Source organism: Numida meleagris, chromosome 2 (assembly GCF_002078875.1).
Source record: "Numida meleagris isolate 19003 breed g44 Domestic line chromosome 2, NumMel1.0, whole genome shotgun sequence".
NCBI classification, from domain to species: Eukaryota; Metazoa; Chordata; class Aves; order Galliformes; family Numididae; genus Numida; species Numida meleagris.
Genome location: NC_034410.1, coordinates 22,340,049 through 22,363,037, shown reverse-complemented (window position 1 = coordinate 22,363,037; position 22,989 = coordinate 22,340,049). Strand labels below are relative to the sequence as shown.

Here is a 22,989-nt window from a genome sequence, read left to right as displayed (position 1 = left end):
TACATGCCGCGACCGCATTGGCCGGCAGCGGGTCGTACCATTGTCCCGGGGGCGGCAGGGGGAGGAGAAGGAATCTCGGGGAAGGCCCGGCCACCCCGAGCGGGCAGCTCGGCGGTGGGGCGGGGCGGGCGAGCAGCGGCGGCGGCGGGGCCCAGCCGGCCGCCGGCATGTGGGGCAGTGGGAACCCCGGCGGGGGCGGGGCCGGAGTCGCCGCGGCGACGGTCGTGCTGAGCGGGACCCGGGACTGCTTCCTGCACCTGCCGGCCGTGCTGGCCTCGCACCTCCGCCTGCAGCAGGTACCGGGCCGGGGCCGGGGCCGGGGCCGGGGCCGTGGGATGCCCCGTTCGGGGAGGATTGTGGGAGAGCGGCGCCCCCCCACCGCATCCCGTCGCTATGGCGACGCTCGGAGCCCTCCTCTCTCGCCCGACGTCAGCCGCCTCCCGCCGCCTGCGCTGTCGCTGTGGTGACAGAGCGCGTCCTCCGCGCGGGCCGGGACCCCTCGCCCCCTCCCCAGCAGCTGTGTGGCCGCGGCAGCGCGCAGCCCGTGCTGTGGGGCGCGGGCGGCCCCGTCGGGCAGCGCCTCAGGGCCCGGCCCTGGGGGGCGCACGGAGTTCGGCGCGGGGGGGCGGGGCTGTGCCAAGCGCCGTGCCCTCTGTCCCGCGTTCGCCTTGGTGATACGCAGACCCGGTCAGAATTCGTCCCTGAGCGCGGCGTTACGCTGTGCTGCAAGAAATCCGGTGTGAACGTACATCCAGTACGAATGTTAGCGATGTTTCTGCCGCAGTTTCTGGGTGTTTTTCCAATTTTGTATCGAAAAAAAGGAAGAGAAGAGAGTGTAGTTGCGTTGAAGTCTTGTCACTTTGTTCCTGTACCTCTGGTTGTGGCAGGCTCCTCGTTTCGTGCAGTCAGCAAAATGCAGATGGTTGGGCTTTGATACTCTGGTAGAAGTAACGCTGAATGCAGTCTGCTGAATCACAGTGTTCTAGAGGGGTTAAATCACAGAATCGTAGGGGTTGGAAGGGACCTTAAGAGATGACTGAGTCCAACCCCCTGCTAAAGGAGGCGCCCTACAATATATCACACAGGTAGGCGTCCAGATGGGTCTTGAATATCTCCATAGAAAGAGACTCCACAACCTCTCTGTGCAGCCTGTTCCAGTGCTCCATCATCCTTACCATAAAGTTCTTCCATGTGTTAGTATGGAATTTATGTTAATTGGTGATCCTGAGTAAAGTGCCATCCACAGCTGAATTTGGTTGCAGTAGGCATGGGGAAAGCGGGTGTTAGAACAGCCCTGGGCAGTTGGGGTTGTGTGGAGAGTGAGACACGTGGAAGAGAAGCTTTATCCATGTGAGCGCAGGTGTGTTATGCACTCTGTTTGGTAAAGCAGTCTTGAAAACATTCTCTGAGCATGTTTCCAGATCTTACCAAAGAGTTGAGTAATATTTGAAATTATTAGGAAGTGAACTGTGTGTATTCTGTACTGGAAATGGCCTACATAAAAACATTGCTACCTTAAATAGCATATCTGTGGCATATTCACATTATATGCTGTCTTCATCACTTGGTTTTCATCAAGTTAAGTGATTTTTGCAGAAAACCTTAGGAAACAAAGATTGTGTGATACAGCGTAGAATACAGTCTCAGTGAGGAAATGGGGTGAATGTATTCACATTCTTAATTCTAGAATGGAAATAGCTGAGCGGTTCTGAAAGAGATGGATAAAATCGCTCTGGTATGAGCTGGTGTTACTTGTGACTTATTCTAAATGTTGCCCAGCTTGTGACAGCTCTCCTGGGATCCATGAGAATGTTAGAGTGCATGTTTTCCATATTTGGGAAATAGGAACTATACGCTTCTTTAGGAGATACAGAAGAATGAAAATAAAGGGCTTTTTTTTTTCCCTTAACAGCCTATGAAGGTGAAAATCTGTATAAAAGATGTTGTCAACACACAAGAGTTGTGCAAATAGGCAACATGGAGAAGAATTAGAAGAAAACTCTCAATCAGAAGATAACTGATGTGCCCAGCATCAAAAATTTTCTATCATCCTTAGAATCACCCTTTATTAATGTATCATAAGCGTTGCAAGTTATTGTTACAGAGTATTAACAGACATGTAAAATCCAGAAAACGTTTTTAAATTCCTTTCAGCTCCTTATGGAGATACAGGTTAGTGATCTTTCTTACCTGATTTGATAATAATTCATTTTATTTATCTGAAACTCATAGGGCCAAGCTGTGAAAGTATCCTCTGGTGATGAGCCCATATACTTGAGCTGGATAGAAATAAGGCATCGAGGTCAGCGGAGTGAAAATATTGCAGAGATGAACAGGCATTTAGCAGAGAAACTTGGCATTACCAATGGAGAACAGGTTTGAAATGCAATCTCCTTTTTTCTTTTTTCTTCATTTTGGGTTTAAATTTCCATCCCTTATTTTCCCTTTCATTGTGTATTCCAATGTCCTCCCTCTCTCTCAACGTGTAGTTAAATTTGCCTCTTACTCTTGGACAGTGTATTTAACTTGTTGTAAATGATTCTTTCATTGGAGAAAAGCTGGGAAAATTTTCCAGAGGCAGACAAAGCTTTGTGTCATGGGACTGTTAATATCTCAACATCCAGACTGTGGGGTTTTTATTAATATGAGTGTAAAGACTAATACTTTTCTACTCTTGTTTTACTCTCCACCTTGTTATTGTGCCGTGTATTTATGTTTATGATATTACTTCTGTCAGGTATTCCTGGAACCCTGCTCACACGTCTCCTCCTGTCAGCAAGTAGAAGTGGAACCGCTCTCAGCAGATGATTGGGAAATACTGGTAATAAACCCTTATCCGCTGTTTTTTGTCATTTTCATGCAGATGACAGAGAATGTAGATACAAGGTTTTGTCACAATCCACTGTTCTTTTCTGCTCCTAAGGAAATACTAAATGTTGTGGGTTTTCATTGTATTTTATATTTCAAATGGTGTGTTAGAAAAAGATGTAGAACTTGTATGTTCAAGCATATTTTAAAAGTGTACAAGTATGTAGCTTATAATAATACCTGATTTTCCCAGGAGCTGCACGCTTCCTCTCTTGAAAAGCACCTTCTGGACCAGATCCGAATAGTATTTCCAAAAGCCATCTTTCCTGTATGGGTTGAACACCACACTTACATTTACATCAAAATTGGTAAGCAACAGTGAATACTTTTGTGTTGCCTTGAGTAAGCTGTTTTGCAAGAGTGGATGCATTCATTCACCTGTTTTGTTCGTACTCAGGTACACTTACGCCAGCAGCCCCCTATGGGAGATTAGAGCCCTGCACGGAGCTTCTGATATGCCCCAAAGCACGTGAGCTTGAGGACAACATCACAGACATGCCTTCTACAGAAAGTGACATCTTACTCAAGAGTTTTGTGAAAAATAACATGGAGCAAGACGAAACTGTAAAGGAGCCCTTTGCCAGTCAACCTCACTTAAATCCAGGAGTCCCTGAACAGAGTAAGGCTGATGCAAATGTGGCGTTTGGCTCAAATGTTCTCCCTAATATGTGGAATTTCATAGGGAGCATTTTCTCTCGTACAACTGAACAGAAACAAAAGACTTTGTGTGACAAAGATGAAATGAGCACCTTCAAAGACAAGCTGCTGAACTTAATTCACATGGATTCTGTTTTTAGAGTATGTCAGTCCCAGCCTCCCAGCGTACAGAATGCATCAGCCGGTCATGCATTTCTGAAACACAGTGCCGTTCATATTTTTCCATGGAATTTAGAATTTACTGATTTGGATCCAAATGCTGTAGTAACTTATGGGAAAATTAATGAGCTGCTTTCCCCCAGACAGCGTCATCAAGAAGCAAAGCAAAATCTGCCATCTGAAAAGCAAAAACATTTGACTAGTGCGCAAGACAAAAATAATTCCCATAGCAGTCAAGCATCCAGTGAGGGATCTGTTGTTCAGATCGTTTGGAATGGATTTGAAGACCTAAAGAGTGTCATAGAGTATGGCAACGGTGGGGAAGCCCTACATGTTGGAAGAGTTTGGGTCAGTTTGAGCACTTTTGGGGCTTTTTATTGGATAATATTTGCTATTGGATAACTGGAACTGGCTAGTTGACATGCAGTTTGGGGATAGGCTTTGCATAAGGTTCTTGAGTAAAGTCCATCAAATATCAATCAAATAATAATTGCTAGAGCTACGCTTTGCTAAGCCATCTCACTGATATTATCATCATGCAGTGTACACTGGGTTTCTGCACCCATAGTATTTTGGCACCAAATAGGGCATACTCTTCGGTGTTGCTGGAGGTGCATATTTTCTTCAAAATCTGTTGCCAACCATACATGAGAACATGAAAGTATCTGTTTACATGCATTCGGTAATGCTTAACAAAGTGTTTCTTCATCAGATATTGCTTTAAAATATGCTCTGGACTCTAGGTGTCATCATGCTATAAAGTAATGGCATAATGTATCCAATTGTTACCTGATGTTTACAGGTGCTTTTATATACTGTTGAAGTTTTCATTAAAACCTTACAGTACTATCTATCAAATAATTAGCTCTTGCACCATTTAAAATCTCTTAGTCTGTTATATATTGTTTTCTATGGGTGACAGAGTCGCAGTGTGCAGACACTGAAGTTTCAGCTTATTCTGACAGAACTATACAGCCAGCTTATGTTCTTGCTTTCCTGGAAACACACGCCAGATCAACAGAAATAGATGAAATGCTCTTCAAATCACTGTTTGACTATTTTGACATGTTACACCTCTCACTGTTCACTTACTCTTTTATCAAGAGTGAGAACAAAAGCCTGCAGTAGTTTTTACTACAAAATCGTTTGAGACAAGCAGTTTTCCAAATGTCAGCAAGCATTAAGTCTTTCAGATTTCGTAAACGTTTATGAGATGCATTTCCAAATTGAAAACATTTAAAACAACGCAGAATATTTGGAATGTAGTTTCCTTTCTAAAGGGCAAACTGACTCGTACAACTCAGGAAAATTGGATTTCTGTCTGTACTGAAAATGTGTGTAACTTCAATCTGTATTACAGCCTGTTTATACATAATCTGCCCGTGAACAACGTTGTGTTCTTGCAACATTCTAAGAATTAAGGGGAATTCTTTTCAGTCTTGTCTTTTTTATTATTTAAAGTTAATAACCAGTCAACTGTAGTAAGTAATTTCACAGGTAGGATAAAAGACACTCAGAAGTGTAAGTGAGAGAGCAGGATTTGAATGCCAGCATCAATTTTATGGTTCCTTAAATCTGTTGTAAATTACAATGAGTAAACAATCAGTGATCAAATGTAAGGTGCTACTGGTGTTGAAGAAACTGTTATTGTACTCTATACGCAATGTTATAATGGTTTTATTTTCTGATATTTCCTTTCTCTTTGCTTTTATTTTAAATATTTTAGATTCCAGATGGCCTGAGAAAAAAGCTACGTATCGAAATGCATTCAACGGTCCGAATTAAGTCACTTGAATCTATTCCTAAAATTCCTATGTCTCTTAGACTGCAACCCAAACAGAGCTTAGTGAGTTGATATTCTTGGTCATGCATTTGTTCATATGTTTGGGGAAAAATTAACATTGCTCTGGTCAAAGTTGTTGGTTTGTGTTGTTTTTTCTGTTGTGTTTTTTTAATGTTGTTTCCGTTCGTTACATGATAACTTGAAAGTTGTCTATCATGTATGACAGCATTCAAAAGGAATTTCTTTTTTCTTTTCCTTTGTAACTCATTGAAATCAAGAAGATGCAATGATCTAACAAAGTTTATCTAGTAATGTTTTTCTGTATTTTGATCAGGTTGTTGAACTTTGTCTTGCACTTGGTAAATACTTCAAATAGTTCTGCATCTTACTTGTAAAACTTTTCTGTTTAAAGGACGGGGCAGAGGTCATAGTGGGTGGTAGAGGTAGAACCTCCAAACTTTTACTCCCAGCTTCCTCAAACCTTTGGTCACATGCTGTGTCGTACCTCTTAAATCATCGAGCCTTCCTTTATTTTCCAGTTGTGAAAATGTCTTACTTATCAAAAAGGATATTGACATCAAGGGGACACATGCTGGCAAGGAGAAGATGCATGTTCTGTTTAATTAGGTCTCAAATATAAACAACTACCATCAACATAGCAACAATATTCAACAGTAACTTTAATACTGATTCCAGCTCACCAAATCTAAACTGTGTACATTTAAGTCTATAAAAGCAATAAAAAAGAAAAAGATTAATACATTTAAAATGGAGATATCCCTTTTTAAGCCTTCTAGGAGAATACATGCGTATGCTCTTCAGACCTTGCAGTGCCCAGTAGGTTTCCTAAGCAAGACAAGTGCAGTCAAATAATTTAATTTTTAATGTGCTGTTTTGATTTGGACCTCCTTTTAATGCCGATTTTTATTGTTGTTTTTGTGTGTGTGTGTGTGTGTGTGTGTGTGTGTGTGTGTGTGTGTGTTTTTCTCCTCTAAAGGTTTTGGTTTTTAGAGTTGTGTAGTTAAATCTCTGTTTCCTTGTGAGTCTTCTGAGCGTCTGTGAGGGTATGGCCATACATGGTGCCATTTTTCACAGTCTGACAGATGTAGCTCTAGAACAAAGAATACTCCAAAACTTACCATGTGCTTGTTTCTGTGTGATACTCGATTAGTTACTTGCTCATCAAACTGTAAATATGGCATTTCCCATCATAACAGGACTTGCGCATGGTTTGTTCTTCATCCCCAGTATTCAATTTTGATTTCTTACCTACAGAGGAATGTTTGAACTGCATTTTTTTTTTTTTAAGATATTGTAGTTAAAATAAGTATTCTGTCAGTAATTTGCTAAAAGCACACAACTACTTTGTACAATTTTGTGCTTTGAATACAGATTTCTCATTTATCATTTGAAGTGGTTTTTGTTCTTGGGGGAAAAAGAAGGACAAAAGCAGGAAGAAATATGACAGCATCTTTCATTTTCCTTTCTATGCAGTGCCTCCATAATCTCAGTTGATTCTGATTTTTTTTTAGGCAGGAGTTATGCTTCTGTGATTAGGAGCTCAGCCAAAATACAGATTCAGTTTCTTTTCCTGTTCCGGTTACCTGGGTTCAGTGATTCAGTCTCTTTGCCTGCCAGCTAGAATTTGGTAGTGGTGCCACTGATGTAAATGAGCTCCAGGTTCTTGGTAAAGGAAACAGGGTATACAGGAAAGGTGGGTATAGTGCCTACCCAGAGTTAGTGACAGGTTGGTGTTGGTGGTAACTCGGCACTGTTTCAAACCCAGGAGCTGAGCAGTGCTTTTGGATCTTGCAATACGGATTAGAAAAAAAAGAATAAAAACTTCCTTGTGCCTTACATCAGCGTTCCAAAGATAAAATCATTAAAGGTGGTGGAAGAGTCAATTGTTGCCCTAGCAAAGGCTGGACGGGCACTTTCTTCCTACAGAGCAGGTGACAGAAATGGTGCTTGCTGGCATAGTGTTATTTTCCAAATAAATAAAACTGTTCATCTTCTTCCATCTCTCTGCTACTATAAGAGAATCAAATGCAGCATGCATAGAAGAACAGCCTTAGTTAGACCTTGTTTCATGTCCCTTTTTGTCTTTGTTTTCCTATGTAGCATAAAGATACGCATGAAGATGATGTTAAATTTGCTTTCAGTGCTTGGCTGAAGGATTCTGCTACTGAGGATCTTCCATGGATAATGACAAGCTCAGTCTGTATCCGTCTGCATATTAAAGAAGGTAAGGACACATACTGCCTCGTGTTGTAGCAATCTTCACTGTCCATTAGGAATTTTATTTAGGCAATGCACCTTTTGTAATCTCTCTATCCACCATTTAACGTAACGTATCTCTTACACTGAAACTGTGAACGTGAATTATATTTTAATAATGAATAACTTTTTATGATATCATTTTGGATTATATTTAGTATTTCTAAATATATTAATATTTCATCTTGTAAAAATTTATTAGGAATCTTAGTAGTTGTTTCTTCTCTTTTTACAGGAGTGGAGGAGTTTGTCATTAGTGTAGTGGATCCTGTGCACACTGAAGAAGATAAGTCTGAGAGTACTTTTATACTGAGTCCCAGTTTACTCCAGAGGACTAATTTACAAGTAAATATCCCATAGTATCAGGTATCAAGTAATTTAAATTGTTACATTTGGTTATAAATACATCAAATTATATATAACATGTTGGTTTTAAATAAATGTCAGTCAGTCTGTTCATTAAGCTATATCTGCATTCTTTGTGTTATTTGACAGCCTGAGGCATTGGTAAGATTCCAGGCGTGCCTGGAAATTTAGTAGTCATTGAATTTCATGGTCTACATCAAGCTCTCAGGAAAATCAGTTAGAGCAGAGGGAAGTCCGTATTGCCCAGGACCGAACATCCCATCCTTATGTGTAGTTACGTTTTCCCTTCGCACCTAAACCACTGTATAATCATTTTAGAGTGTATCTGGCAGAACAGGAGCATATTCTACAAAGATGAGACATAATGCCCGTTTAAACTTTATTTCTGCTTTCTCTTTTCTGTAGTTTGTGCCCTCTGTTTCTTCGTCTTTCCTTTCCCAGAAAATTTTTAAAACTTGCTTAATATTGGGATTATGATTTCCATTAATAATGCTGGTTGAACCAATGTCTTTGACTCCAGGGTAATGGTTATAATAGTAGGATAAAGTTCTTTTTAACTGATAAGAGTTAAATTTTAGCAGAGAATTAAGGTGTTCTGTTTTAGCTGTTTAGAATAGAATTTTTCTGCAAAATTTAGGGTTCCTATTGAGCAACAGTAGAAGAGTTTTATTTCTATTGGTATTTGAGAAGTAGAAGAAGACTTCTACAAATGGTGAGAGTGACCTGTGTTAAGATGAAAGGGCAATGTGCATTTGTAAACGGCATCTCCTACCAGGCTGATCCTGCCTGTGAACCTTGCAATTAGTCCTCTTTGCCTGTTTAGCTTTTCATTCTTGCTCCCTGGTACACTGGACTTAAAAATTCAGTTGGGTAAAGAAAGCCATGTGTTTGAGTCAGATCAGTTTCCTTGTCTGATTGATCATCTTGTCTCACAAGTGTTCATGCCAGCACTACAAGGAGGATACAGCAGAAGGAACAAAGTTACTGGCAGGGAAAGAGAAGATGAGCTGCGTAGTCTGGCATAAAACAGCACTTAACCTAACATCTACTCACACCTTACATCATTGTAAATACTAGATTGTATTTTGGACATAGTTGTATCCACATCATTTTACCAATGCGCCTTTCTTTCAGGCAAATTAAGCTTCAGCAAAGCATACTTGCGAATTTTATTGACAGAGATTCCACAAAAGGGGTAGTTGCTTCTATACGCTTCTCCTGTAGCGGTATTTAATGTGAAGTACTGACACTTTCCTTTGTTGTAGGTTTTTTTACATCCTCTAACTCGAAAAGCTGATGCTGACAGCCAGCCACCTATGCGTGATACAGACAGAAAGCTTCCTTACCAAAGACTAAACCATTTAGGGTGAGACATCTTCATAGTAGAAAATGCATGAGAGAATGGGAGTTAATGAAAAAGAATGTTAATGAAAGTACACATTTATTTATTTATTTATTTATTATTTATTTTTAGAATTGAGGCAGATCTTACAGCATGATTCTGCATCATTTGGTATTTTGGCTTGTATCAGGCTCGGCCCTTATCCTGTCATTAAGCTGCTGTCATTAGTATAAGGGCAAACAGTGGTGCTATATAGTAAACTTGAAGTAGGGTTAGGAAAGAGGGGACTTGAGAGACTTGTGGTATTTTGAAAGGCAACTGAGAACCCGAGCTTGAAGCGGCAATGAGAGCTGACCAGGGGTTAGCATGGTAGGGTAGGGTTTTAAAAAACAAGCTTCGTTTATTCTTTTTTTTTTTTCATGATACAATACAAAATACAAAACAGCCTTGCTGTTGGTGAACCTGAAAGGAGCACTATTGTGTCAAAAGACACACAGATTTAAGACAGGTGAAGGATAAAGATGTCTGCAGATGATCTATGTGCTGCCTTATTTCTGAAAGGCTGAGTTCTCTGACTCAGGTGTGCACGATGTTTTACCAATTTGTTACCTTCCTTAGGAGGTTGTTACTTGGACCTTCAACTAGGTGACACCCCAAAAGCTGAAGTTAGCTCTGTTGCCTGAGACCCACTTCCTTCTAGGGTGACGTACATTGAGCGATTAATTGTTCAGCGACGGGGGTGTTCTGCACTGTCTGTGCCCCCTATGTTGCCTCTGCAGAATAAAAGTATCTTTTCAGATTGAGTTGTGAAAATATGAATTATTTTGCATAGTCATCATCAAAACCTCTCTATACTACAAGATATTACTATTTACATCATGTGTGCTGATGCTATTCTAGGCCGTTTAATGTTTCATTTGCTGTTCAGGGGAGTGGACAAATTAGGAACATCTTCATTTGAACACATAAGCCACAGTCTTTTGGGTCGTCCTTTATCTCAAAAGCTGGCCGGTATTGCTGTGGGACTGCGAAGTGGAGGGCTGCTTCTCACAGGGGGAAAGGTATGTGTTTTGCTGCTCTGTACTTGCAAACTCTCCTCAGTGGTTTTCCATAGTTACAAAACTGTTTTCAGTAGTTCTCTTTGATGTCATGCAAATTCAAGGCATGAAAGAACAAGCTGAAAAACAAGCAGTTAACTGAACAGAGTTGACAAAGCAAAACATTATATATGTTGTATTTTGTTATATATTCGCATTTAGTGAATATATATATGTGTGTATATATATACATGTATGTGTGTGTTTTACGTATATACACACACATATCCGTGTATATAGATAGATTTGAAGATTGGTAGCAATACAATTTCAGCTTATTCCCATAGGTCATTAATCTACTTTGTGTTTATAAAATAGGCACTTCTCGTCTCTGAAATATTTGGAAGTAAGAACACAATATTTTCTCTTATTTTCTAACATAAAATGTCAGTATAGCTGATGCTCTGATTTTCCTGTTGTCTCTTGTGACATTTAACACCACATTCCATCATAATAAAACATCTTAACACTGAAAAAAGTGGAATTACAACACCATCTGTAAGGGATGTATCCTCTCCAGATTTTACATGTGCTTGTTCCAGCCCATGGCTTCGGTCTCTACCAAGTGATGCAGGGACAGCGTAAGTGTATGCTTCTGAGGAATAAAACCAAAGTGCTCACAGCCTTCCCAGCTTAGCTGGTGTATGTTTTGCTAAGAAGTCCACAGAAACAGAAGCAAATAGTTCTGTAACTTTACATTAGCTCACATTTATTTTTACAGGGAAGTGGAAAGTCAACCTTAGCAAAGGCCATCTGCAAAGAAGCATTTGATAGATTGGATGCTCATGTAGAAGTAATTGATTGCAAAGCTTTAAGAGGTATGATAATACTTGTTTCTTTCTCAAACAATTGCTGTATGACAAAGAACCATAATTATGAAGTTACCATATTTTATCTATTTTTTCCGTTTTATTGTTAAATTTCCTTTTGCAAGGAAGCTTATTTCACATCTGTCAGCTTCTGTCCCTCATAGCGCCACTGCATTCAAACCATGCTTGCCATGTTTATTTTAAGTTGTTATAAAGGAGGAGAAAGTCACAGGATTCACTGTGTGTTTCTTCAGCTGTGCTAGCTGGAACAAATGGTAAAAATTAAGTGTTAGAGAATGCCCGTGTTAGTGAAAGTAGGTTTTTGATAGAACGTGTAGCCTTACGTTGATTCTGCTTTAAAAACAGGTGTCTGGATTTATAGGAGCAAAGGTAATGTAGCTGAATCCAAGTAATTGGAGTATTACCTAAGCAAGATATGCCAGTCTGATTTTTTTTTTTTCCTGCTTTGTTTTCATCATTAAACTGCATTTATCTTTTAGGAAAAAGATTAGGAAACATAAGGAAACATGTGGAAGAAGCTTTTTTAGAGGCATCGTGGAGACAACCATCCATTATTTTAATGGATGATCTCGATCACATTGTTGGAGTACCTCCTATGCCAGAGCATGAGAACAGCCCTGAAACAGTTCAGAGCAGCAGACTTGCTTATGGTAATGCTCTACGACCTGTATCTGGTTAAAAGTGTAATGCAGCCTAGAATTTCTGGCACCTCAGTTGTACTGTCCTAGCTGGACAATTCCGTCTGTATCATTATTGCCTCTGAACAATGTGGTATGTTTCTAGAGTAGAGTTCATTACACAGAAAAATAATGTTTAATATCTTGTGGTAGACATCATCAGTTGTTTTGCAAAAATTTCACTTTTCAACAGCACATTTCAGTAATGGAATGAACTGTCCTAGAAAAAATAGTTGTGCTGTTTGGTTGGGATATCTGGGGGGAACTTCATTGTTTTAACTTGGCTTGGTTTTATTATTTTGTTACTATTTTGTTGTTGAAAAAGAGCCTTTAAACATAGAGATAAAGAAAATATTTGTTATATTTTTAATGCTCTTTGTGCTTCACTGTTTATAATGTATAAAATCAAATACAGAATCTCTTTGTTATTTTGAATTCATTCAGCAGTGTCTTATCTGTTTAGTTTTGAAAGATCTGATAAAAGAAGTTATTTCCTTGGGGAGTTTGATTGGATTAATTGCTACAAGTCAGTCTGAACATGCCCTACATCCTTCCCTGGTTTCAGCTCAAGGAACTCATATATTTCAATGTTTCAAATGTATCCGGTCACCAGACCAGGTAAATTCAGGTATTTATTAATTTGATGAAAATGTTGTTTGCCTTCCCTGCAATCTTAAATACAATACTGGGGCAGCTACAGAAATTGTGGGTTACACTAGAAGATGCGAAGAATCCTGGATATCTTAGAAAGTATTTCACGATGCTTAAATACCCTAGAACTCCTCTGTGACATTGTAAGGCTAAAAAGTAAGCCAGTGAAAATTCCCAGTTGGTCTCGCTCTTGTTATCCTCAGTGGAGAGAAAAAAAGTGTATTCAGAGAATGTTTCTGTTCAACCTAAAACATGTTAGGCTGTCCAAGACAGGTGAGATCAACTGCTCCCTCAAAATACATGTTCCCTTGGTACCTGTAAGGGAATTCTAGAGGAGCAGCTGTGAAAGAACATGTAGATCACTACAGTTAGATAAATGATATTAAGCCTAAGTGTGTTACTGTTTGTTTTTTTTTTTCCACCTCTCAGAGGAATAAGTATGTCCTGACATGATGTTAATTAAATTAAATGTTAAAATGTTATTAAAACTAAATTTTATGATAAGGTTTGAGATTGTTTTTCTGTGTTAATTTAATTTGAATATAGTTGCTTTTGGAACAATAAAAAGGGAAGAGGGGAGAATGAACAGTATGACTTCATTGCAGGAGGCAGTAGACTATTTGTGCCTGTGCATACCCTCGTGACGTGACGTGGTCATGGCAACTGATTGGTGTTTAACACAAGTAGTTCCTGCCTATTTAATACTAATATGTGAGTAAGGATGAGGCACCAGTGGAGAAGTCAGGTTCTCAAAAGATCAAATTGTTTGTTGTATTTTTATCTAATGCTATCTATTTCGCATCCAATATGTTCCGCTTGTATCAGCACAAATGAAAATACGTTCGTTTTTCTTATGAAACAGAAGCTTTGGTGTCAAACAGTAAAACCTGGAGGGTGGGAGTTTGTTTCATTATTATTGTTAGATTTAAAATAACTGGCAGCGTAAACCTTTGAATTTGTAAAACTGGTGGATTTCTGGAAATTCAGCTGAAGAGCTGACTTCAGTTCATATTCATGCCTACTCAGATTTTGTCATTTGAAGATTTCGTGATTGTAAAATTTCCTTCAGTGTTTGAGATAACTCGTACATATTTGCTTTCTGAACTTCTGAAAGCCACATCAGCAGAAAACTGAACGCACGCTTTCTGCATAATTGTATTTTTCAGAAGCAAAGATGTGAAATGCTGTGTTCCGTACTAAAAAATAAACTGAACTGTGATATAAAGAAGTTCTCTGATCTTGATCTCCAATATGTTGCAAAGGAAACAGAAGGTTTTGTTGCTAGAGATTTTACTATGCTGGTTGATCGTGCCATTCATGCCTGTATTTCTAACCAGAATACATTTCAACACGAAGGTATGTTCACTATAAAAATCTCTATTTCCTATTCTAACTTCTATTATCCAGAACCTTTTAGAATACACAAATGAAAAGTCAAATTTTGTTTCCTGTTTAAAATGTATTTAGCTGTTACATATTGTGAGGAATTTGTTACTCTTAGGTTATGTGTTTTTTTTTTTTTTTTCCTTTAAAGGAGAATTGAATCTGTCAACTGTGGATTTTCAGAAAGCTTTAAAAGGTTTTACTCCATTAGCTCTGAGAAATGTCAGCCTTCATAAACCTAAGGACGTTGGCTGGGACAGGATAGGTGGCTTAAAAGATGTGAAGCAAATCCTCATGGATACCATCATGTTACCTGCAAAGGTATGCAGTTGTTTTAAATCAGTTATTTGAACTTTGTACATTTTGTTGGTAGAACAGTAATGATTTTTAAGAGGCAGCATGATATTTGACAGAAAGAAGACTGGTATGATTTTTTTAAGCTGCTTCTCCATCTTCCCAGTCTTCAGCTATCTTCAGCTACCGGAGAACTCTTTCACTGTACCCTTCAAAAATCAAACACTAGTGATTATTCCATACACTGTAGAATATTTGCATATTTCATAACGTGTCTGGTTTGGTGTTGTTTTCCAGTATCCAGAATTATTTGCAAACCTGCCTATACGACAGAGATCAGGAATCTTGCTGTACGGAGCACCTGGAACAGGAAAAACACTGTTAGCAGGAGTAGTTGCTCGAGAGAGTGGAATGAATTTCATCAGTGTCAAAGTAAGAAAAAAATTGATTGATTCATTTGATTAACGGAATTAAATAGCTCAATATAATAGCTGTGAGTAGGTGCTTGTGAAGGCAAAATACCAAAGTTAAAAGCTCATTAAAAATAGAGTGTCTCTGGATATCCAAGCATCTGACTTTCTGGAGCTTTGCAGTCTTATGACTGAGGTTTTTTAAAAAATAATTTTTCATTAAGCAAAATAATAAAATTTAATTGGATATTCTTAGTTTCCTGTCCTTTTTAATTTAAAAAAAAAAAAAATCTTGAATTTTGGCTCTACAGGACAAGGAAGTTGGGCAGTACGTTTTAAATGTATTTTCAAAATGCAATGTAAATTGTTACCCTGTGATACAGTAACACATATTCTGCTACATCGGAATACAGTTGGAATGCTGGCTTCTCTTGGTTTCAGTTTAGCTCACTCCAGTATGTAAAATCAGTGCTGGTGTTTATATTACACATTAAAGCCAAAAAATATAACACAAATGTTCTTTTCTCCCTTTTAGGGACCAGAGTTGCTCAGCAAATATATTGGAGCAAGTGAGCAAGCAGTTCGAGATATTTTTAACAGGTTGGCTTTGTAAAGATTTCTGATGTTATCAGTGGATTTTATTGGTTGAAGCTCTGTGAAATGATTTTGTTCTCAGAGAGATACAGTTATCAAATCATTTGTGCGAAAGAAAAGGTGTCAATAGGTTGCCAAGATCTGAACATCATCTTCTAGGAACTTTTTAAAGAACAGTTGAGATCAGGGTGCACTTCTGAAGTTGATTTTTTTTTCCCATTTCACTCCACTTTAGAGTGCTTTGATTCACATCACAGAACTGTCTTGGAAAACACATCCTGAATTCCTTTCAGATAAGTTCAGGATACAGAGTAGCGTGCTCCAACTAGCAATGAGCTTTTGGTACATAGAATCAACCTAGACTTAGTATTGAGGTCCTCGGTGCCAGTAATTTTGTTTTTATAAATCTGCCCTAATCTGAGCCTCACTGCTTACTAATGTAAATGTATCCTTCGTGTCCTTTGTTTCTTGTTTAGTTTATGGTTAGGCAGTCTTTATATTGTGTTTGTGTAAACCAAGACCACCTCTGAAGTGGTTGAATTTTAAAGCTTTCATGTGTATTAACACAATCGAATACTTCAGAATGGGAAAGCTTAGGAGAAGATATGTCATAAAAATGAGCAGTGATTCCGTAACAAACAAATTCTTCAGAACCTCTAGCTTTTACAGGAGGCAGGTTTTTTATTCTCTAGTTATATTTAACTGAATTTTGTTTGTTTTTAAGAGCTCAGGCAGCCAAACCTTGCATTGTTTTCTTCGATGAGTTTGATTCTATTGCTCCTCGCCGAGGTCATGACAACACAGGAGTTACAGACCGAGTGGTTAATCAACTGTTGACTCAGTTGGATGGTGTGGAAGGTTTACAAGGTAAAAATTCATCTGTGTGCCCCTTCCCTCCTTGCGCAGATGTTTAGCAGGTGTTAATGATATTTTTTCATTTTTCCAAAGGGGTTTATGTGCTAGCTGCTACTAGTCGCCCGGATTTGATTGATCCTGCTTTGTTAAGACCAGGTCGACTGGATAAGTGCCTGTACTGTCCACCTCCAGATCAGGTGAAGAAACAAAAGGTTTTACGTGAGAAACAGGGAAGGCTGAGAAACTACCAGGCTTTGGTCATTCTCCTTTCTTTTTCTTTTTTTTTTTTTTTTTTATATTTCAAATCTGGCCAAATTGGATTTTACTGCAGAGCTCCGGTTGTACATAAAGATTCACTCACTTTAGTGCCCATATGTTGGTATAAAACTGAGGCAAGACAAGACTGTTTACCACAGACTTAAGAACCAAATCAAATTCTGGTGAATGTAACTGATTTAAAAAATAATAATAATAATAAAAAATACTCTGCAGCAGTAAACTATTCTGCAGAACTTAGTTACAGAGTCATGTTTATAATCTTCTGCATCTTCCTATGAATTACAAATCCAATGGATTTGCTGTTTGCTTGAGGTGATGAACCCATAAGCATTCCCAGCTCATGATTATCTGAGGTTTTCAGAGCAGTTTTGTTCTGAATTCCTGTTGATTCCACCCTTTACCCACATTTAATTTTGAGTATTCAAGTACTTTTAAGTCAGATATGTCACTATCCAGGAAGGGAATGATTTTAGTTTGTTTTGGATCAGGCCTTTAAGGCGGTACAAGGCATGTCTTTGATTCGCCATTTTATGTAACATATATGTATATTTTACTGCTGTTCGTTTTCAGATTGACTGGAAAGATTAACAAATGCCGCATCATTTCATTTTTAAATGTACACAACGATGTTCCTGCGTGCCAGGAATACATTCTGACTCCTTCCTTTTTAAATTCTGGTTTAGAATACGATCCTTCAAGTAAATGGAAGTGCTTACTACTTCCATCATACTTCTCTATGCAAAAAGAAATATGACTAGCAGAGTTCAGCTTTATATTTTGTTTATATGACATATGTAAAAATCTCAGATATGAGACGGGTATTTAGAGGAATATATTCTGTGTTCTATACGTTTGGTACAGTTTCTCTTAAGCTCTTCAGGAAAAGGTAACAGAAGTCACGTTTGATTATTATTCAACATGTCCAAGATGTACTATTATTGGGGTAGTATCTTCTTTAAAGAAGATAACTCCTCCATCGCATAGGAATTTGCTTGTGACAGGGACAAAGCTCTCTCTAGATGAGGAAGAAGGAAAGTAACAGGTTGCTTTACTGACAGTTGTTTGGTTGTTTTTTTTCTTTCTTTACAGAGTTCACGCTGTGAAATCTTAAAAGCTCTCAGTCATTCTCTGTCCTTGGCAAATGACGTGGACCTTGAGTATTTTGCTGCAAAAACAGAGCGCTTCACAGGGGCTGACCTAAAAGCTTTATTATACAACGCTCAGTTAGAGGCAATACATAATTTAAGCTCAGGTTTAACACAGGTAAATTATACAGATATAAAAGGTTGTCTCTTTATATTTCTATGCTGGTGTGTTTGAAAGGGTTAATTCTATCCACTGTGTTTTCAGCAAAACTGTTCAGTAAGAATTAAAATCCTAATGTGTACGGTATCATGTGTGAATAATGTAACAAATTAGTTTAAATACTTCTTAAAGACAAGGTTTTTTCTTTAATTTTTGCGAGAAGTGTTTAATACAAAAAAGATTTACTTTATCCAAATCTATTTATTGTTGATATGAGAAATGACTGTAGACCAGCTGGAGGGATCCCTCAGAGCTTTGGAAGAGCATCTAGCAAATTCCATTTTGAGGTGACACAATTGAAATGATGGAGGAAGCAAGGAATTGGTGGGTTTTATGGAGAACTCTGACAGATTTAATGTGGTCTGAGGTTAGGAGAGGTGTGGAAAGAGGATGGTGATATCTGAAGGGGCCTTCCAGGCTCCAGCTCATACCCATATTTCCAAGGTGCAGAATCCCACTGTAAGTTTTTATCGCTTGTGAATGACAAGCTCCTTTTCTCTTCTAGGTTCTGTTCAGCCACCTGCCCTTGTATTTTTTTAATGCCTGTCTTGTTCTAGCTGGAAAGGGGCAGGCGTGGCTTCCACTACTGGAGAGAAAAGGAAATCTGGGGTTAGTGGCACGAAAGTAAGGAGAACTCATATTCCAAGAGAAGGAAGATTGCTAGAAACAGATGCAAATCAATACTTTCATTTGGACTATACATGAAATATTTTAATGCGTCACAGACTGCTGTCATCTGTGAGTTAACACCTCTAAATGTTCTGCTCTGTTCTTTGTCACAGGATTTTGGTTCTAGTTCTGATAGTGACTTCAGTCTGTCTTCCATGGTTTTTCTAAACCACAGCAGTGGCTCAGATGACTCAGCAATAGATGGAGAAGCAGCGCCTGAGCAATCTCTTATTTCTTTAGACATGTCTGAGTTGCTTCCTGAAGATCCAAGGTCCAACATGTATCGTCTTTATTTTGGAAGTTCTTATGAATCAGAGCTAGGAAATGGAACTCCTTCAGAACTGGTAAATCACACTCAATATTTTGAATTCTCTAAAAATTATCAGTTGTGAAGCAGAAAAAAACCCACAGGGTTTTATAAATACAGTTATGCCTGCTTTGTCCTTCATACTGTCATCATCCTGTGCCTGTTGGTCCAGTGTGGGGACCAAGATGGGAGATTCCATCTGACAGAATACAATATGGACTTCTCTACAACTTTGAAGAACTTGTACATTGAAATCCCCAAATACTGCTTAGTGCTGCATTATCAGGCCAGCTGTATTCGTACTAGGTCTTACTCTCTGGTCTAATGCCTTGTTGCCTTCCAAAGTTTATTACTAAAACAGTTTTCTTTGTTTGCTTGTTTTTTAACTGAAAAAATGTTCTATCAGTAAACGGTCACCAGTCAGGTCTCAAGAATTAAGTTATAAGAATCAAAAAAAACATTTTACAATTTCTTGTAGACTCGTAATTAATGGAATAATGCAACCACAGGATTGTGTAAACAACAGAAAAAAAACGTTAGCTTCCATTGCTGTTCTTAGGAATAGGATTTTAGTTGTTGCAGCATCACATTGCACAGAAATCAGCACATTCTCTGGCTGTCTTGGAGGTAGGGATGTGCTGTTGGCTAGCCAGCACCCGTGTCACAGTGCTGACCAGGCTCACTTGGCTGCCAGGTAAATGTGACAGAACATGCTGTCTCTGAGCTCCTTATGTGGAGAGATGACTACAGAGTTTGCACGTGATCCATTCGTTTTGAGGCTCTGTTATGGAACTGTATTTACAGGTAGTTATCAAAGGTGTTAGAATCTTGTTTTCGAAACTGTCTTGTGTTGATTCCTAAAGCCAAAAATAACTTCTCTTGACAATGGAGAATTTCTGACTGCTAAGTCTCGTAAGGTGCTTTTGTATTTTATCTTGTATTATACATGACAGTGTTCCATTAATGTATCTTTAGAGACTTAAATTTTCCTCTAAGTGGAATTTCTTCAGCGAGGTTGCAAGGGCTTTCATCTTTCAAAACTTTTGAACTTCAAAGCTGCTTGTTTTTTCTGGTGCACAGAGAATTTGGAGGTGATAGAAATTTAGATTTTGTCATTCTGAAGCTAACTACACGAACTTTCTCAGATTTCAGAACCACTGATTTTCATACATAAAAAGAACAATGTATTTACTAGACACTTATTCCTTTTTTTACATAGGCCATTGCAAAAATATTTAGATTTTTTTTCCAAAGGTGAAACGCTTTCTTTTCAAACTTGTGCTTTCTTCTGTGTCTGTGCAAAAGGTTGTGTGATGTTTTTTTTGAGATAAAGTACTCTCTTTCTGGTGGGAGCAAAGTTACACTGAATCAAGTTGGTAGGAAAGTTAGCTAAATCTTAATGTTAGAGTTGCTCTTTTGGATCCATAATAAGTTAATGTATTTCTCTTTGTGATCAATTTAGAGCTCTTTGTGTTTGTCTGGACCAAACTCTATAACTCAGGATTTTACCAACATCTCTCAAAGAGACACAGCATCATCACAACCTTCGATGCTTAGAACAGTCTCCCAAGAAGATTCACTGGAAAATAACCAGGAGCAGCAAGTGGAGCACCTGAGGACAGAAATCAATGCTATCAAAGCCAATTACAGAAGCAAGAATGGAGTATGACAGTTTTTTTATAATACTTAGTGTTAGCACTTCCTTTCAACCATGTTTCGTTATATTCTCATAAATAATTTCTTCAATAATATTAACTACAATGTAACAATTACAACAAAGATAAGCGATACCTAGTTTGAGGAAAATCAGCTAGGTGTGTGTTACTAATAATAACTAGTAGTAGGGGGAAGCAGGGAATGTAATTAAAATATGTAATGAGGAGGTTCCAGAGTTACTGATACTCAAGGCAGTAAGTCTTTGTTTCTGTGGTCATTTCTCATTGTTCGTGGCTCTGTTTTCCAGGAGGATAGCACCCTTAATCAGTCCATGCTTGCCAAGAACACTTTAATTATTACCCAGTCCCATTTGATGACTGCTCTTGAGGGTATAAGACCATCCATTAGCCAAGATGACTGGAAGAAATTTACTGAACTGTAAGCATTGTATTTTTTAATTATAATTATTAATTGTGAGCTCAGGTGGAGATTTGGTCTTTCCACACTTCTTATTCATCAGAACCACAACGGTTATTTAATGTGGTGAATGGCATGGAAATTGAGTGGTTTCTGACAGCAATTTTTTCACCAATACTAAGCTACACATTACGAAGGGGAAATTATCTTACCAGTGCACTTTTATTGTTTTTATTAATGTGGGACCTAGAAATTCTAATCCCAGACCCAAAACCCTTTGTATTATGTTAAGAGCTATACCAGTACAAAGAGGATTCTGATTCTCTAAAGCGTAAAGCCTGGTGCTGCCTGCTCCCATTGAGTAGCAGTCCACCATATTTTCAAATTGCTGGGTTATGACTTTCACTAGTGACCTCCGTTAGCTACTCTATTTGGGAAGAGGTGTGATGCTTTGAGTCCTCATTATATATGTTCCCAAAGAAAAATAATTTGCAAAAGAGTAGACGTATTGAAAATGAAAACACGTCCCTTAAACTTGGAAATGACTGGAGTGAAAAAGCTGAAAAGTAGCATCAAAATACTCCGTGTTATTTTTTGGACTTGGAAATTAAGGTGTGGTCTGCCTTAGCTGATACGCTGATAAGCAGATCTTAACAGCAGGGAACAGAGAGAAGGAAAGGAGGAGAATGAGAGATGCTTTCTAGGAATCGGTACCACCCTGTCCACTTCTATTCCCCACTCCTGCCCACTCCTCCACACCCTACATTCCCCTCTAAACAGTAATAATTAAAGTATATAGAGATTGATAGATATTATTTAAAAGTAATAGTAATTTAAAAAAAAAAAAGAAAGCTTTGTGCTCTACTATGTCTGAGTCAGAGTAGTGGATGAGAACTCTTCCAGGCCTGCAGGTCTGAGGAAGCAGGCGCTCTTCATTTCAGTCAAAATATAATTGAACATTGATAGTTCTGTGCTGCGTTACTGCCTATTTTAAGGGCATATGCACACTAATATGGTGCTGTCTTTTTCTTTTTCCAGGTATGATAATTTTCAGAATCCCAAGAGGAAAGGACAAGTTGGGTCAGCATTTAGACCGGGACAGAAAATGACTCTAGCATAGAAACTTTTAATGTGCTTGTAATTACTAAACTGTAAATGAAAATGATGAATGGGAGCTTAATATTTAAGTGATTACATCAGATTATTTATATTCCTATGGGTTTATTAACGCAGAGGTTGAAGAAAAATGTCTTTCTAGTTTACATGCTGTAAAATTATTTCACATTTTACTTTGAAGAAAATTGTCTTCCTGCAAATTAATATTAAATTTTTGAGAGAACTACTGTTATGTTATATCCAGTTGTTTATCACGAAAAATTTAAATGTTGATTTTTATTAATATACAGTTGCCAAAACCTAATAGTGATCTCCCTGTCTGAGTGAACTGTACTGTCTAAAGCAAGAAATGATGCTGAGAGATTCTCCAGAGCTTTTCTCCAATGGTAGGGGAAAAGCTCTGGGAGGAGGGCTTAGAGAAGGCTGGTACTTCATATGTTAATTGATGGGCCAGCAATACTAGTAAGTAATATTTCCAGAACAATTGTAGCCAAAAAAGAAAAATATTAAGACAAAGCAGTGTAATTTTCTTGTCTTTTGCCATCATTAATTATGCAGAATAATATCAAACTGCATTTCATAACAGTCATACCGTTGTAACCCTGTCTTCTTGGAGACTTGAAAAATCTCTGATGTTTGGAAGCTTTCCTATGTTACATCAGGTTACATTCACAGCTACTTTCTTAAGGTGAGATTGTTAAAGAGCTGTCTTCCTGATCTGATAGCTAGATAAAGAGGTCATACAGCAGGGGAAAGGAAAGGGCTGGAAAGAAAAAGTACTAGAGATGTTTGCTATGAGTCCTTACCACCCTTTCACAACATTTTGCCAGTGCTGGGGGCTTTTACTCACTCACTTTTTTGCTGATCGTCCTTCCCTTCTGTTCACCTCTGGGAGGTAATTAGAGAACACTGATTTTTCTATCTGCAATTACTGTCATGTGCCTTCTCATACCTGTCTCGCTTTGGGGCACTGGGCAATATTACCCCTTCTGTGATA

The 22,989-nt window shown here is 38.4% G+C and overlaps 1 protein-coding gene across 3 annotated transcripts; it reads left to right on the top strand.

Annotated features, from left to right (window-relative positions):
- On the top strand, positions 106-22,581 carry PEX1 (peroxisomal biogenesis factor 1). Of its 3 annotated transcripts, none has more exons than XM_021389155.1 (24): positions 106-296; positions 2,233-2,376; positions 2,738-2,821; positions 3,062-3,176; positions 3,266-4,032; positions 5,411-5,530; positions 7,589-7,712; positions 7,980-8,089; positions 9,376-9,476; positions 10,381-10,513; positions 11,271-11,367; positions 11,859-12,029; positions 12,520-12,674; positions 13,874-14,063; positions 14,242-14,411; positions 14,682-14,816; positions 15,330-15,394; positions 16,113-16,255; positions 16,337-16,440; positions 17,612-17,785; positions 18,610-18,840; positions 20,266-20,466; positions 20,767-20,897; positions 21,915-22,581. In XM_021389155.1, exons 1-24 carry the CDS (start codon positions 168-170, stop codon positions 21,994-21,996), a joined length of 3,876 nt encoding a protein of 1,291 aa, XP_021244830.1. In that variant the 5' UTR covers positions 106-167; the 3' UTR covers positions 21,997-22,581. The 3 variants fall into 3 exon arrangements, with proteins under 3 accessions (XP_021244830.1, XP_021244831.1, XP_021244832.1); XM_021389156.1 differs by lacking the exon at positions 106-296 and adding an exon at positions 745-762; XM_021389157.1 differs by lacking the exon at positions 106-296 and adding an exon at positions 786-1,085.

Excerpts from the sequence above, each read along its gene's own strand:
- PEX1 (XM_021389155.1), top strand. The coding sequence starts at position 168 with ATGTGGGGCAGTGGGAACCCCGGCGGGGGCGGGGCCGGAGTCGCCGCG. Across the intron at positions 7,713-7,979 it reads CCGTCTGCATATTAAAGAAG|GAGTGGAGGAGTTTGTCATT; the intron begins GTAAGGACACAT and ends CTCTTTTTACAG. Across the intron at positions 16,441-17,611 it reads ACTGTCCACCTCCAGATCAG|AGTTCACGCTGTGAAATCTT; the intron begins GTGAAGAAACAA and ends CTTTCTTTACAG.